The 16,583-nt window shown below is 35.8% G+C and overlaps 2 protein-coding genes and 2 non-coding genes across 5 annotated transcripts in view; all 4 read right to left on the bottom strand.

Annotated features, from left to right (window-relative positions):
• Positions 1–3,273: 3,273 nt before the first annotated feature.
• Positions 3,274–10,437, bottom strand: LOC121487683 (graves disease carrier protein-like; the record flags this gene model as incomplete). The annotated part of the gene is made up of 3 exons (XM_041749646.1): positions 3,274–5,173; positions 5,787–5,855; positions 10,241–10,437. Coding segments are annotated over 3 exons (423 nt in total), but the record flags the coding sequence as incomplete, so codon positions are not given.
• On the bottom strand, positions 8,582–8,664 carry LOC121488543. The gene has a single exon (XR_005987157.1).
• Positions 8,729–8,866, bottom strand: LOC121488555. Its single transcript, XR_005987169.1, has one exon.
• A 3,711-nt stretch (positions 10,438–14,148) lies between the features above and the next one.
• Positions 14,149–16,583, bottom strand: part of SLC25A16 (solute carrier family 25 member 16) — a 64,783-nt gene continuing 62,348 nt past the window's right edge. Inside the window, exon 9 of one of the 2 annotated variants that reach the window (XM_041749645.1) lies at positions 14,149–16,043. In XM_041749645.1, coding sequence (XP_041605579.1) covers positions 15,938–16,043 — 106 coding nt within the window. In that variant the 3' untranslated portion in view covers positions 14,149–15,937. The remainder of the gene's footprint in view (positions 16,044–16,583) is intronic. The other variant, XM_041749644.1, reaches the window with a different exon arrangement.

The raw sequence follows: 16,583 nt of genomic DNA, 5'->3' as shown, positions 1-16,583 counted from the left end.
CCAGGCGTCCCAATTATTTTTTTTCTTAGATGTGCATTAGAGGGATCCCTGGGTGGCGCAGCGGTTTGGCGCCTGCCTTTGGCCCAGGGCGCGATCCTGGAGACCCGGGATCGAATCCCACATCAGGCTCCCGGTGCATGGAGCCTGCTTCTCCCTCCGCCTGTGTCTCTGCCTCTCTCTCTCTCTCTGTGACTATCATAAATAAATAAAAAATTAAAAAAAAAAAAAAAAAAAGAAATGATGTTCTTAAAAAAAAAAAAAAAAGATGTGCATTAGAATTCACATCTGAGCCTGGAGGGTTTTTTTTTGTTTGTTTGTTTGTTTGTTTTTAGGATTTTATTTTTTAACATAATCTCTACACCCAATGTGGGGCTTGAACCCACAAACGCAAGATGAAGTGTCTCATTCATTCCACCAACTTGAGCCAGTCAGATGCCCTGAGACTGGAGTTTATTTGTGGAAGAATTTTTGATAAATTCAATTTCCTTAATTGGCTATGCAGATTTTATTTATGGTAGTTTTGGTTGTAATTTTCAAGACATCTGTCCATTTCACCTAAGTTGTTAAATTCTTTGGCAAAGAGTTATTTAGAAATTCCTTATTATCTTTTCAATATTTGTAGAATCCATAGTGATGTCCTCTCTTTAGTTGATATTAGCAATTTATGTTCTTTTTTAGTTATTAGTCTAGCTAGGAGCTTATCAATTAGTTGATCTTTTTCAAAGAACCAATTTTGGCATTTATTTTCTCTATTGTCTTAAATTTTGTTGATTTCTGTTTTAACTGCAAACTTTGTTGACAAAGCAATCTTTTTTTAAAAAAATTTTTAATGAGTTTTATTTATTCATGACAGACACACACACACAGAGAGACAGAGAGAGAGAGAGAGAGAGGCAGAGACACAGGCAGTGAGAGAAGCAGGCTTCCTGTGGGGAGCCTAAAGCAGAACTCAATCCCAGGACTTTAGGATCACGACCTGAGCCAACGGCAGATGCTCAATCACTGAACCACCCAGGTGCTCCAGTAGAGCAATCTCTGTAAAAACATTATCAGACAATTTTATTTCCCTGCTGAAAACCTTGAAGCATTTCCCATGGCATTTAGGATTAAAGACAAAATGATTACCATATCATGTAGAGCCCTCTGTGACTTGGCCTTTCTCTACTTCTCCAATACTGCTTGTTGCTACTCCTTCACTCACAGTGTTTCATTCACAGTAGACTTTTGACAATTCCCATGTCAAGCCAAGCTTTTTCTTGTCTGAAGCTCTTCTCTTCACCTGGGCCATTCTTCCCCCACAACTCTGCATGGCTATTTCCTTTTTATCCTTCATGTGTCAGTTTAAAGTGTAGCATATCAAACTTTACCCTGACCATTCTAAAGTAGCTTTCTGGTCTTTACACCTGACAATTATTCTTTATCATGTGATCTACTTATTTAATAAGCGCTTTCCATAAATTATCATTTTTTATTAGTTTATGTTTGTAGACATGTTCAAATTTGACATTAGAATTCCATCTGGATAGGATACTACTGCATTGAAGTACAACGCATTACTAGCATTATGGCTAGTAGAGTAGGCTGTAGATTTAGACTGTCTGAATTTGAATCCTAGATCCACCACTTACTGTATGAATTCGAGCAAGTTATTTGATCTCATTGGACTTCCATTATTCCATCCGTAAAAAAAGGAATATTAAATAGTACCTATCCTATAGCTGTTGTAGAGCTAAAGCATCAAAAGTGCATAAAGCAAACCATGAAACATAGTAAGTCCCCAGGAAATACACATGACAAATATATGTTATTTGTCATTGATGTCTAGGGCCTCAGTGTCTTATTCAAAGAACAGCTGTGAGCAATTGTGTAGTGTTCAGTTCATTTCTATGAAACCAAATGAGTTTTTCAAATTGCTCTTCCCAGGGAATGTTTGTGCCTTATTTCTCTCTACTGAACATAAAGTCTCCAAAAACAGGGACCACGCCATCTTTTTTAGCAAACATCACTGAGTACCTATTATGGTGCCAAGCCCTGTGCTCCTGAGAGGGAATATGAAGGCAGAGCTCTGCCCCTGAGAGAAACAATTGGGGCAACATAGGTAAACAGTTACCATAAAGTGTAGTACATACTCTACTAGAGAAATACCTGCTGTTAGATACTATTGGACATACAAATCAGACTTTAAGTACACAGCTAGGGAACCCTGGGTGGCGCAGCAGTTTGGCGCCTGCCTTTGGCCCAGGGCGCGATCCTGGAGAGCCAGGATCGAATCCCGCGTCGGGCTCCCGGTGCATGGAGCCTGCTTCTCCCTCTGCCTATGTCTCTGCGTCTCTCTCTCTCTCTCTGTGTGTGTGACTATCATAAGTGAATAAAAATTTAAGTACACAGCTAATAGCCCTCCCAAGGTAAGTTCTCCATAATGCTGACATAATGCCTGACACACAATGGGTGCTGAATAAATGGATGTTGAATATCCAGAGAGGTATTAGGGTAAGATACTATCATATATACCTTTCTAACTCCATACCCTTGAGAGCTCGGAGTGGTACTTCACTTACCAATCCCTAAGACCAGACCACTGTCCCATTTTATAGATCAAAGGACTATTCCCACAAAGGGCAGGAACAGTAACAATGGAAATCAAAACAGAAAAAGTCAATCTTTGAGACGCCGGGGTGGCTCAGCGGTTTAGCGCCTGCCTTTGGCCCAAGGCGTGATCCTGGAGTCCCTGGATCGAGTCCCACATCAGGCTCCCTGTCTGGCGCCTGCTTCTCCCTCTGCCTATGTCTCTGTCTCTCTGTGTCTCTCATGAATAAATAAAATACTAAAAAAATAGTTGATCTTCATTGGAAGATAGCCTAGCAAGATACACTTTGGGTTATGAGTCTGAAATAAATCAGATATAAATACAGTCATTATTTTAAATATTCTTCTGTTTTGACTACTTATGTTTAGCATTTGTACTTCAATAATGTGAAGTTTTTAAAAATAATGTGAAGTTAAAAAAAAGAGAATGCCAAAATATAAATAAAATTTATTTATTTATTAAAGATTTTATTTATTTATTCATGAGATACACAGAAAGAGAGGCGGAGACACAGGCAGAAGGAGGAGAAGCAGGCTCCACACAAGGAGCCCGATGCAGGACTTGATCCTGGGAATCCAGGATCATGCCCTGAGCCAAAGGCAGACGCCCAACCACTGAGCCACCCAGCCGTCCCTAAAATTTATTTTTAATATCCTATGTATTCTATAACAGACATAGAATGCAAATTTTTATTTAAAAAAATATTTGCAGTTCTCTTTTATTGATAACATAACTGAGATACTTATTTTATACATTTAAATTATCTTGAGATTTGGTAACAATATTTAGCTACAATGTAGCCCAGGAATGAAAATATACAAAATAGTTTTAAGAACACATATATTTCTACCTGTGGGTACACTTACAAATCATACAAAGATACATATTTATTTTAAAATAAAGACTTTGAAAATGAAACCAGTTCATCTAATTTTTACCAACGCATGACAAAAAATCTTTTACGCAGACAAAATTTGAAGCAGAAATAACACTTTCAACTTAGTTTTCTAATACATCAATTAGGTGGTAACTAGACTTATTGTAGTGATTATATTGCAGTAAATACAGATATTGAATCATTACATTGTGCACCTGAAACTAATATATTGTTATATGTCAATTTTACCTCAATACAAAAATTATAAAGTTAGAGCAATTAAAATAGTTTGCATTGATCAAAAAAAAATTACATCAATTCTACAAATCACTATTTCTGGACAGAATTATAATTGTTCCCTTCCCATTTCTGTCATGCTTACGATAAAAGATAAAAAGTGTTCTAAACACAATAAATGGAATTCTTATATTTTAAACTATTTTAATATGAAGAATAACAATTAAATCATGTTTTACGTTTCTACTTAAGTTTATATTGCACTAAAATTATTTTACATGGAAGAACTAGTCAATGTATCATGATAAAATACCTTAGAAACATTCTTTGACATTCACATCTATATTAATGGATATTTCACAGTCCATTTAAATTTCCTAGTGTATACCAAATGACCTAACAAAAACAAATCTATAATGCTAATCTGTTTTGAAAGCAAAGATATTCAGTATTTATTATTACTGCCTTTGAGGAATACATTGACTTTTAAAAACAAATTTAAGTCAGTCATAGTACCTAGAAATAACAGTTGAACAATACCTGAAAATTCTTCATTTATTGTTGAGTTTCTACAAGACTAATTTTTAAATACAACATTTATTTTATTTAAAAACAGAGAAAAACTGTCAGTCCTTCTATGCAGTGGAGCAGAGTTAAGAGAAGAGAGATAAGAATAATCTTCAAAAAAAAAAAAAAAAAAAGAATAATCTTCAATGCTGGCTTCTAAGCTACAGGTTTTTAAATTTAATTTTTTTTAATTTAGTAATCTCTACACCCAAAGTGGGCTCAAAATTATGACCCCAAGATTAAGAGTTGCATGCTTCTCTGGGTGGGCCAGCCCGGTGCCCCCCTAACCTATGTTTTATATGACTCAAAAATTCAGTTTTCATCATTCTACTGCAATATAACCAAGCCTATTTATTATAATAATAATAATAACCAATGTTAGAGTCTTTGAAATCATGATCATAAATAAAGCTTGGAATTAAAGCATGATAAAGCTAATAGCAAGCTCTTGAATCCCATTTTAAGTTTGTTCTACTTGCAAATAACACTTTAAAACAGTTTCAAATAACGTCACTGATTAGCCAGCATCAGCTTAGGAATTTTTTCAACGTTCTAAGGTATAACTTTTGGCATCAAAAAGCACAGTAAGCACTTTTGATTTGTGATGAATAAAAAAATCAAGTATTAAAATAGTGGTTCCTGTGACAAGGCAAATATCCCCCTTCAAGTAATATTCTCCCTAAAATTAAAGTAACATTTTATTTCTCCCTCGGAGATTTTACTAAGGAAAAAAAAATCATGATTTTCTTTAGTTGAGATGAAAAAACTGCTTCATAAGTTCATATGTTGTAAAAGCTACTGCTTGAGAGGGAACACAGCGAATGTAATTAAGAGATAAACCACGATATAATCCTCTTCGAATTCCATGGTGTCCATAGACGTACTTCATAGTCTCCCACATGGTACTGAAAGACAATGGTTATATGATGACACCTTTATACCCACTCATGAAGAGACAATTTCAAAATCCGTAATAGCATTTTTAATTTTTTGTAAAGGAGTTTTTTCTTTTAAAAGATTTTGAGACAGAGAGAGCACACATGCAGAAGCACATGAGCAAGGGGAGGAGCATAACGAGAAGCAGGCTCCCTCCTGAGCAAGGAGCCCTATGTAATCCTGGGACTTTGGAATCATGATCCAACGGCAGATGCTTGACCAACTGAGCCACGAGGTGCCCCCATAATAGCATTTCTAAAAGAAGCCAAAATGCCATCTTGACTAGTTTTTGGAAGGAAAGTGTAAAAAAATAAGCTGAAAATTCACAATAAAGCAGCACTTCATTCCAAGTACAAGTACTATGTACAGAATTGCCTGGCTTATTAATACATCTATTCTGTTTGGACTATGTCTGTAACATTCACTGGCAACACTATTTCATAATAATATCTAGACTACTGGTAAGACCACAGTCCTATCTCCTTACTTACTTTATTTATTTATTTTTTTTGGTACCAGGAGTGGGGTTACTTTAAACATTACATTTCCTAAAGAAAATGATCAATGACATAGAGAACTTACAGGCACTTTTCAAATTCTGGAAGAGCAGTTCCTAACTGCATTCGCCGACGAGTTACATCAAATGGGTAGCTAAAAGAAGAAAAAGGCAAAAGGACTTAAAAATGACTTTTAGTGTTCTATTCAACAATTATTGATTACAAAGTCCTATATATTATTTCCTTAGGAAAGAATGCATTCCTATGCCTTTATTGTCTAATCTAGGAGTATATAAGCACATGAATAAATCAAATAGCAATACAGAGATCTTGTTTTTGCTTATGTGAGTCCATTGGTTAGATGATTCTTCTCTCTCATCACTTCAATATAGAGTTCTATTCATTCCTCGGGGCCAAATTAAATGCCACTTTCTGAAGATTTAAACTGGATATTTTTCATTGTTGGAACCCTAAGACAGGGTTTCTCAACTTTGTCATTGACATTTTAGGTTAGGTAATATTTAGCTATGGGGGTCTATCCTGTGCACTGTGGGATATTTAAGTGCATCCCTGGCCTCTACCTACTACATGCCAGTAGCATACCCTCGGCTTGACAGCCAAAATTGTCTCCAGACATTAATAAATGTCCACTGGAAGCAAAATCACCCCTAGTTGAGAACCACTACTCTAAGAGTATTCAGCAAGTCCCCCTGTATATAGTAGACCAACAAAAATGTTTCCTTATGGGCAAAAATAAACAATTACAGATATGGCATTTAGAAGATAGAAAATTCTATGTAAAAAAATTACCTGAAATGAAATACATAAAAGTAGCCTCTTTTTAGGAGTGTGACCCCAGGTGATTTTTTAAAATTCCTTTAATTTTGCTAATATTGACTACCTGTGTTAGGTTCTGTGCTAAACAATTTATGTAAATTATCTCATTCCATCTTCAAAACTACATGAAATAGGTACAATTATCCCAACATTAAGAAAACTGAATCTTGGGCAGCCCCAGTGGCGCAGCGGTTTGGTGCCGCCTGCAGCCTGGGATGTGATCCTGGAGACCCGGGATCGAGTCCCAAATCGGGCTCCCTGCATGGAGCCTGCTTCTCCCTCTGTCTGTGTCTCTGCCCCTCTCTCTCTGTGTCTATGAATAAAAAAAATAAAATCTTTAAAAAAAAGAAAAGAAAGAAAGAAAACTGAATCTTGGGCAGCCCCGGTGGCTCAGTGGTTTAGCGCCACCTTTGGCCCAGGGTGTGATCCTGGAGACCTGGGATCGAGTCCCATACCAGGCTTCCTGCATGGAAGCTGCTTCTCCCTCTGCCTGTGTCTCTGCCTCTCTCTCTCTCTCTCTCTCTCTCTCTCTCTCTGAGTCTGTCATGAATAAATAAGTAAAATCTTTTTTTTTTAATTTTTTTTTTATTTTTATTTATTTATGATAGTCACAGAGAGAAAGAGAGAGAGGCAGAGACACAGGCAGAGGGAGAAGCAGGCTCCATGCACCGGGAGCCCGACGTGGGATTCGATCCCGGGTCTCCAGGATCGCGCCCTAGGCCAAAGGCAGGCGCCAAACTGCTGCGCCACCCAGGGATCCCTAAATAAGTAAAATCTTAAAAAAAAAAAAAAAAAAAAAAAAAAAAAACCTTAAAAAAAAGAAAAAGAAATTGAATCTTAGAGACATTCTCCAGTATCACAGAGCTACTTTCTACTTTCCTATTCAAAGATCTCCGTGGTAACTTAATATATACCTAAGTGATACACAACAAAAACAGTAATATACTTTTATATACATTTATATTTACAATGAAATGTTGTAATTAAAAAGAAACTACATTTTTAACCAAACAGCTTAAGAAATAACATTACCAATCACTGAAGTTCCATATACATTTTAAAAGCATCTCCAGGAATTATTTTTTAATGAAGGTTGTAAGAGGAAGAAACTTTATGGGAATTAAGGGACAAAAACCTCAACCGGAAAGATTCAGTTTCAGAGAAAAGATGTATGTGAGTACAAGGAATTGGTTAGTAGAAAGGAGAGAATGTAAGAAGACCAGGTACAAGGAGTAGAACAAGGGAAATAACAATGGGAAAGAAAGAAAAAAAAAGCACTCTAGGCAGTATTCTACAGTAAAAAACAAGACAGAATGATAACTGAAAACATACAATATGAAAATTGATTTCAAGGTATTTCCAGGGCTAGAAGGTTCATGGTTATAGTAACAAACAGTAAAGCTAGGAGCTGAGGATTGTAACCAGGAGAAAGACAAGTAATGTCTGAACTATGAAGTTTGCACTGATGGCAGAAGTCCAAGTAGAAACATCCAAGAGCCTGCTACAGAAGAAATGAAGAGACAGTAATGGGAGACTTAAATAGAATTTGTTATCTGTGCAGAAGTGACCACTGAAACCGTAAAGATAGATGAACTATTCTAGATATTTATAGGAAGAGAAGAGGATTAAACTCAGGCAAGGGCCTTAAAAAAAATCAGCATGGATAGGTAGGAAGAGGAGGACATGAATCAGCAGGACACCTGAAAACTGAAAAGCAAGGCTGGGAAAGTTGATCGCCAAGAGAGGGTACTGACACAAAAAAACCAGAATTAGAACAATTGGAAGGAAGCAAAAGGACTGAGAGGAAGCCTTTGGACCTGGTAAGAGTCAACAGGTATAGTATATAGTTTAAGAAAAGAAGTGAGAGAAAAAAGGCAGATCTTAAGAATCTAAATTAGAAGTGAGTAGCAAAGAAAAAAGGCAGTAAAAGCAAGAAGAGAATCAGAACAGCTGGAGAGTGATCATGTTTCTATAAATGAGCAAGGTTCCACAGCCAGGTTTTCATCCCCCACCCCCCCCCCCCCCCCCCCCCCCCCCGCCCCGAGGTCTCAGTCGGCTCTCAGCATCCACTCCATCATCTGGTTCCTAAAACTCAGATTGCGCAGTGGTCACATCATCATCGACCGGGGCTCGCAGCTACGGGGCAGGGGCCTCCCCAACCGCCCCCGCCTCCCTGCCTCCCCGCCCCGGTCCCCAGCCCCACCTTACCCCACATCCCACACGTTTTCATAATCCTCTCAGGCTCCAGGTCAGCTGTGCCAAGCGGAGCTCAATCATTTAAGGAAAATACCGCGAGCTCACGAGGGGGCTACATTGGGGGCTTGGGGACTTCCCGCGCTTCCAACCCCGACCACCGCCCCTCACCCCCTACCGGGTCCTCCCGGCCCCTCTCCCCACAGCCAGGTTTTCAAAAATAAACCAACATACCTTTTCTTCTTTACCTTCAACCTAGTATGATTTGCTTCTACAGACAAGTACACTGAATCTGGTTTCACAAAGGCAATCCTTAATTGTAGTCCAATAAACACCTTATGTTTCAGTATTTATCTTACTTTGACTTTTCTTTTTCATTGGATACTCTTTTTTTGTCTTTGTGACACTATTACTTCCTGTTTTTTAGGATACTCCTCAGTCACAGAAAGCTTTTCTTCATGTTCGTGAAAAGCTCCTGCAAGTGTTCCAGCCTCTTTTTATCTCATCTACTCAATCTCTCTTGGGCTGGGAAATTCTTGGAAGTCACCTTTCCAATTAAAATATAGTAATACCGGGATCCCTGGGTGGCGCAGCGGTTTGGCGCCTGCCTTTGGCCCAGGGCGCGATCCTGGAGACCGGGATCGAATCCCACATCAGGCTCCCGGTGCATGGAGCCTGCTTCTCCCTCTGCCTGTGTCTCTGCCTCTCTCTCTCTCTCTGTGACTATCATAAATAAATTAAAAAAAAAAAAATTAAAAAAAAAAAAAGTAATACCTTTATCTATATTCCCACTACAACTTATATTAATATATAACTCCATTGTATTGCCACTGTCTTAATAAGAGTATAGGCTTATTGAGAAAATAACTTTGTTTTTCCTTTAGCAAGTATATCAAAGCCTAGTACACTGCCTGGCACAAAGGAGGCCTTCAAGATTTAGTGCCAGAAAAGTGCCTCCTCTCCTTCACTCTCTCTCTCATTCTTTCTCTTTCACAAACACACACACACACACACACACACACACACACACACACACACAAATGACTCAAATTTCAAAAACCCATAAAGGCAAATTCATGAGAAAATATGAAGACTATAATTAGTAATTCTTTATAGCTTACTTTCTTTTTTTTCTTTCATTAAAAAAAATTTTGTTTTAAAGACTTTATTTTTAACTAATCTCTACACCCAATATGGGGCTTGAACCTAAAACTCCAAGATCAAGAGTTGCAGACTCTACCAGCTGAGCCAGCCAGGTGGCCCTCTTTCTTTTATATGAATCCACAAAAATTTTGATAGGTTCAAACTAATCTGGTCAACATGGCATCTAAGTATTTATAATATGCTTAAAGTGCAGGTACATCTGGAAAAATGTATTAGATTACTGCTTATATTTTGCAAGGGATCCTGTGTTTTAATAATTAGAAAAAATAAAATGATTTAACTGACACTGAAAATCAAGATTGAGAAATTGCAATTTGATTGAATTAAGTTGATGAAGAGACTTACGATATTGTCTGTGCTATTGCTCCAGCAACACCACCACAAAGTAAGTTTATGTGGGTTTTCAAAACTAAGACATTAGGATTGTCTGATGAAGGTCTGCCAAGAAGGGTGGGAGCATGGGAAAGCCCAACACTCTTTAAGGTACCAAAAGTAAAAAATGAAACACCTGAAAAACAAAATATAAATTCACCACAATGCTTTTAACATTACATGAACCATGAAAAGACACCATTCTTCATAATAAACAATTAACTCAAGAAACAAACTATACATTTCCTGATTTCTGATGTTTGGCTTAATCTAAAAGAAAAAGGTTTAATTAATGTTTATAAATAACCTAGAGATGACAAAATAACTACCTATAATAATTATAGGCATGGTTTTCACACGCTAATATATGCTGTAGTTTACTGAATAAAGGCAGAGTTCGTTATAAATGCCATCTTATGTATTAATAGAATTAAGTAGTTTTCCAAGGTTTCACATGAGTAAAAGTTAACTTCATGATTAATAATTACAAGTAAATATGACAACTTATATTTACAATAATGATCATGATAAGATAAAGGTAAAAACTTCAGAAGTGACAAAGAAATTGTTTTTTTAACTCAGTGTCTAATTTTGTCTCGAATGAAGAGTTGTGACCATGAGAGAAATGTTCATATTGGATCACGAAATCCAATATGAATTAGTGAAATCTAATAAATATTAAATTATCAATAACACATACTTGGTGTGTGCTGAACATTTACATGATTTTATAACAGACCCATTAAAGTCTTACTTTCACAAAATCAAGAATAGAATTCAAGCAATCCTATCAACTATACTCAAGGTAACTTGATACATATTAAATTTTAAAATATATTTATTTATTTATTTATTTATTTTTTTAAGATTTTATTTATTTACTCATGATAGACACAGAGAGAGACAGAGACACAGACAGAGGGAGAAGCAGGCTCCATGCAGGGAGCCTGATGTGGGACTCGATCCTGGGTCTCCAGGATCATGCCCTGGGCCAAAGACAGGTGCTTAAACCGCTGAGCCACCCAGGCTGCCCTTAAAATATATTTAAAATATGCTCTATACTTAACAAGAAAAACAAGCACTAACAAAAATTCAGTCGAGGAGAATACCTCAATATATGCATTTATTCTTTATACAAAATTCTTATATAGTATTTGAATTGATGGCATACAATTATAGAATATTCATATATGTTTATATTTGGGAAATCTATTAAAGACTTAATCTAGGGCAGCATGGGTGGCTCAGTGGTTTAGTGCCATCTTCAGCTCAGGGACTGATCCTGGAGGCCTGGGATGGAGTCCCACGTTAGGATCCCTCCCTAACGGAGCCTGCTTCTCCCTCTGCTTGTGTCTCTGCCTCTCTCTCTCTCTCTCTCTGTGTCTCACATGAATAAATAAATAAAATCTTTAAAAAAACAAAAAATAAAATAAAGGCAATCTAAAATTTGAAAAAGCTCACAGTGAGGAAATACATAGCAAATTAAATGTAAATTGGAAAAATCAGAAATACCTAAATGTGAAATAATATTCAGTGAAATATGATACAACTAATAAAAATGACATTTGTGGAGTATTCAAATATATGAAAAATGTTTGAGAAATGGAGAAATAAAATTATATATATACTATAATTAGGTTAAAATCTATTTTAAAAGCAAAAAAGAGAAGAAAATAGAGCAAAAAAATTATAGAGTTCTGCTTCCAACATAATGGCAATCTAGGTATTCTGAATGACTTTGTCATTGCTATTGTTGCAAAAAAGGATGAGAAGGAGAACCCGAGGACTAGAGCCTTCCAACAACATAAGCTGGAGCCCACTTGGGAGTTGTAGGCCCATGAGAGTGGTGAAGTGACTCTATATAATGAAGCCAAGAGCCACAAAGCTATTGAGATGGATTATGCCACTGGGTCTGCAGAAGATGGAATCGCTGGGTCTGAAACTCAGAGATTATGATCAAGTAATGGGGTCATAATTAAAGGCTACCAACCATAGGAGGGAGCAAAATAAATTTACATATTTATAAAAGAATGGGTAAGGGAAGGGTTCAGAAAAATAAGACAGAAATATTTTAAAACATGAAAAGAAAAGCCATAGGTAGAAATCAAATAGCAAAGGACAGAAAGTACAAATGTATGAAAAATCACAACTATTAGATGGGTAAATTGACAATTAAAGATTTTACAGACCAGATTTTTAAAAATAATCAGTTACATAATGGTTGCAAAAGAAATACTTAAAACATAAAGACATGAAAAAGTAGAAAATGAAAGGATGAAAAAAGATATACTAGGCAAATATTAACTTGGATATGTCCAAAAACTAATCATGAGTTAAGGGGAGGAGGTGGGGATTTGAACAACGATAATATACTGGATGATACTGAGAATTTTTTTAAAAAGTCCATAATGGTGTGTGATTATGCTTTAAAAAAAGAGCATAGAGAGCTGAATCCTGAAATACTATGGATGAAATAAAACGGCTTTAAAACAATATGGGATAAAAGGAGAGTTTTTAGGGGCATAGATGAAACAAGACTGGTCTTGATTTGATCATTGTTGAAGGTAGGTGCTAGGTGAATGGTGGCCCTTTAATTGTCTACTTTTGAATATGTTTGAAAATTTCCACATTTTAAGTAAAAACAGTAAAATAATAAACTCATGTAATGCAGCTAAAGCAGGATTTGGGGGGTAGGGTGAGGCAAAGGCCTACATTAGGAAAAAAAACCCCAAAGGTTGAAAATGAATGAAGCAAGCACCCAACTGAAGAATAAAACTGAGGAAGGAGATAAGAAATGAACAAGAATCAATGAAATGGAAAATAAAGGTAGACTAGAGAAGAAAACAAAAGTTAAAACTGATTCTTTGCAAAATATAATAACTGATAAAACAAATAAAAATGAAAAAAAGGACACAATAGAGCAGATGTAAAAAACTTTGAAAAATAAGGGAAATCTTTTGCCAAAAAATTGAAAACTAATACCAAAGGGTTAAGTTGAAAATGGTGAAGAAAGGTATGAACTACCAAAAATGGTTCACAAAAGAGAAAAACCTGAATGGTCCTACATGGAATCCCTGGGTGGCTCAGCCGTTTAATGCCTGCCCTCGGCCCTGGGCGTGATCCTGGAGTCCCGGGATCGAGTCCCGCCATCAGGCTCCCTGCATGGAGCCTACTTCTCCCTCTGCCTGTGTCTCTGCCTCTCGCTCTCTGTGTCTCTCATGAATAAATAAATAAAATCCTTAAAAAATAATAAAATTAAAAATAAAAATCAGGGGATCCCTGGGTGGCGCAGCGGTTTAGCGCCTGCCTTTGGCCCAAGGCGTGATCCTGGAGTCCCTGGATCGAGTCCCACATCAGGCTCCCTGTCTGGCGCCTGCTTCTCCCTCTGCCTATGTCTCTGTCTCTCTGTGTCTCTCATGAATAAATAAAATACTAAAAAAATAGTTGATCTTCATTGGAAGATAGCCTAGCAAGATACACTTTGGGTTATGAGTCTGAAATAAATCAGATATAAATACAGTCATTATTTTAAATATTCTTCTGTTTTGACTACTTATGTTTAGCATTTGTACTTCAATAATGTGAAGTTTTTAAAAATAATGTGAAGTTAAAAAAAAGAGAATGCCAAAATATAAATAAAATTTATTTATTTATTAAAGATTTTATTTATTTATTCATGAGATACACAGAAAGAGAGGCGGAGACACAGGCAGAAGGAGGAGAAGCAGGCTCCACACAAGGAGCCCGATGCAGGACTTGATCCTGGGAATCCAGGATCATGCCCTGAGCCAAAGGCAGACGCCCAACCACTGAGCCACCCAGCCGTCCCTAAAATTTATTTTTAATATCCTATGTATTCTATAACAGACATAGAATGCAAATTTTTATTTAAAAAAATATTTGCAGTTCTCTTTTATTGATAACATAACTGAGATACTTATTTTATACATTTAAATTATCTTGAGATTTGGTAACAATATTTAGCTACAATGTAGCCCAGGAATGAAAATATACAAAATAGTTTTAAGAACACATATATTTCTACCTGTGGGTACACTTACAAATCATACAAAGATACATATTTATTTTAAAATAAAGACTTTGAAAATGAAACCAGTTCATCTAATTTTTACCAACGCATGACAAAAAATCTTTTACGCAGACAAAATTTGAAGCAGAAATAACACTTTCAACTTAGTTTTCTAATACATCAATTAGGTGGTAACTAGACTTATTGTAGTGATTATATTGCAGTAAATACAAATATTGAATCATTACATTGTGCACCTGAAACTAATATATTGTTATATGTCAATTTTACCTCAATACAAAAATTATAAAGTTAGAGCAATTAAAATAGTTTGCATTGATCAAAAAAAAATTACATCAATTCTACAAATCACTATTTCTGGACAGAATTATAATTGTTCCCTTCCCATTTCTGTCATGCTTACAATAAAAGATAAAAAGTGTTCTAAACACAATAAATGGAATTCTTATATTTTAAACTATTTTAATATGAAGAATAACAATTAAATCATGTTTTACGTTTCTACTTAAGTTTATATTGCACTAAAATTATTTTACATGGAAGAACTAGTCAATGTATAATGATAAAATACCTTAGAAACATTCTTTGACATTCACATCTATATTAATGGATATTTCACAGTCCATTTAAATTTCCTAGTGTATACCAAATGACCTAACAAAAACAAATCTATAATGCTAATCTGTTTTGAAAGCAAAGATATTCAGTATTTATTATTACTGCCTTTGAGGAATACATTGACTTTTAAAAACAAATTTAAGTCAGTCATAGTACCTAGAAATAACAGTTGAACAATACCTGAAAATTCTTCATTTATTGTTGAGTTTCTACAAGACTAATTTTTAAATACAACATTTATTTTATTTTAAAATAGAGAAAAACTGTCAGTCCTATGCAGTGGAGCAGAGTTAAGAGAAGAGAGATAAGAATAATCTTCAATGTTGGCTTCTAAGCTACAGGTTTTTAAATTTAATTTTTTTTAATTTAGTAATCTCTACACCCAAAGTGGGCTCAAAATTATGACCCCAAGATTAAGAGTTGCATGCTTCTCTGGGTGGGCCAGCCCGGTGCCCCCCTAACCTATGTTTTATATGACTCAAAAATTCAGTTTTCATCATTCTACTGCAATATAACCAAGCCTATTTATTATAATAATAATAGTAACCAATGTTAGAGTCTTTGAAATCATGATCATAAATAAAGCTTGGAATTAAAGCATGATAAAGCTAATAGCAAGCTCTTGAATCCCATTTTAAGTTTGTTCTACTTGCAAATAACACTTTAAAACAGTTTCAAATAACGTCACTGATTAGCCAGCATCAGCTTAGGAATTTTTTCAACGTTCTAAGGTATAACTTTTGGCATCAAAAAGCACATTAAGCACTTTTGATTTGTGATGAATAAAAAAATCAAGTATTAAAATAGTGGTTCCTGTGACAAGGCAAATATCCCCCTTCAAGTAATATTCTCCCTAAAATTAAAGTAACATTTTATTTCTCCCTCGGAGATTTTACTAAGGAAAAAAAAATCATGATTTTCTTTAGTTGAGATGAAAAAACTGCTTCATAAGTTCATATGTTGTAAAAGCTACTGCTTGAGAGGGAACACAGCGAATGTAATTAAGAGATAAACCACGATATAATCCTCTTCGAATTCCATGGTGTCCATAGACGTACTTCATAGTCTCCCACATGGTACTGAAAGACAATGGTTATATGATGACACCTTTATACCCACTCATGAAGAGACAATTTCAAAATCCGTAATAGCATTTTTAATTTTTTGTAAAGGAGTTTTTTCTTTTAAAAGATTTTGAGACAGAGAGAGCACACATGCAGAAGCACATGAGCAAGGGGAGGAGCATAATGAGAAGCAGGCTCCCTCCTGAGCAAGGAGCCCTATGTAATCCTGGGACTTTGGAATCATGATCCAACGGCAGATGCTTGACCAACTGAGCCACGAGGTGCCCCCATAATAGCATTTCTAAAAGAAGCCAAAATGCCATCTTGACTAGTTTTTGGAAGGAAAGTGTAAAAAAATAAGCTGAAAATTCACAATAAAGCAGCACTTCATTCCAAGTACAAGTACTATGTACAGAATTGCCTGGCTTATTAATACATCTATTCTGTTTGGACTATGTCTGTAACATTCACTGGCAACACTATTTCATAATAATATCTAGACTACTGGTAAGACCACAGTCCTATCTCCTTACTTACTTTATTTATTTATTTTTTTTGGTACCAGGAGTGGGGTTACTTTAAA

The sequence above is a fragment of the Vulpes lagopus genome, chromosome 3, assembly GCF_018345385.1.
Source record: "Vulpes lagopus strain Blue_001 chromosome 3, ASM1834538v1, whole genome shotgun sequence".
NCBI classification, from domain to species: domain Eukaryota; kingdom Metazoa; phylum Chordata; class Mammalia; order Carnivora; family Canidae; genus Vulpes; species Vulpes lagopus.
The sequence above is the reverse complement of the archived record's forward strand: the minus strand, read 5'-3'. Positions and strand labels throughout refer to the sequence as shown.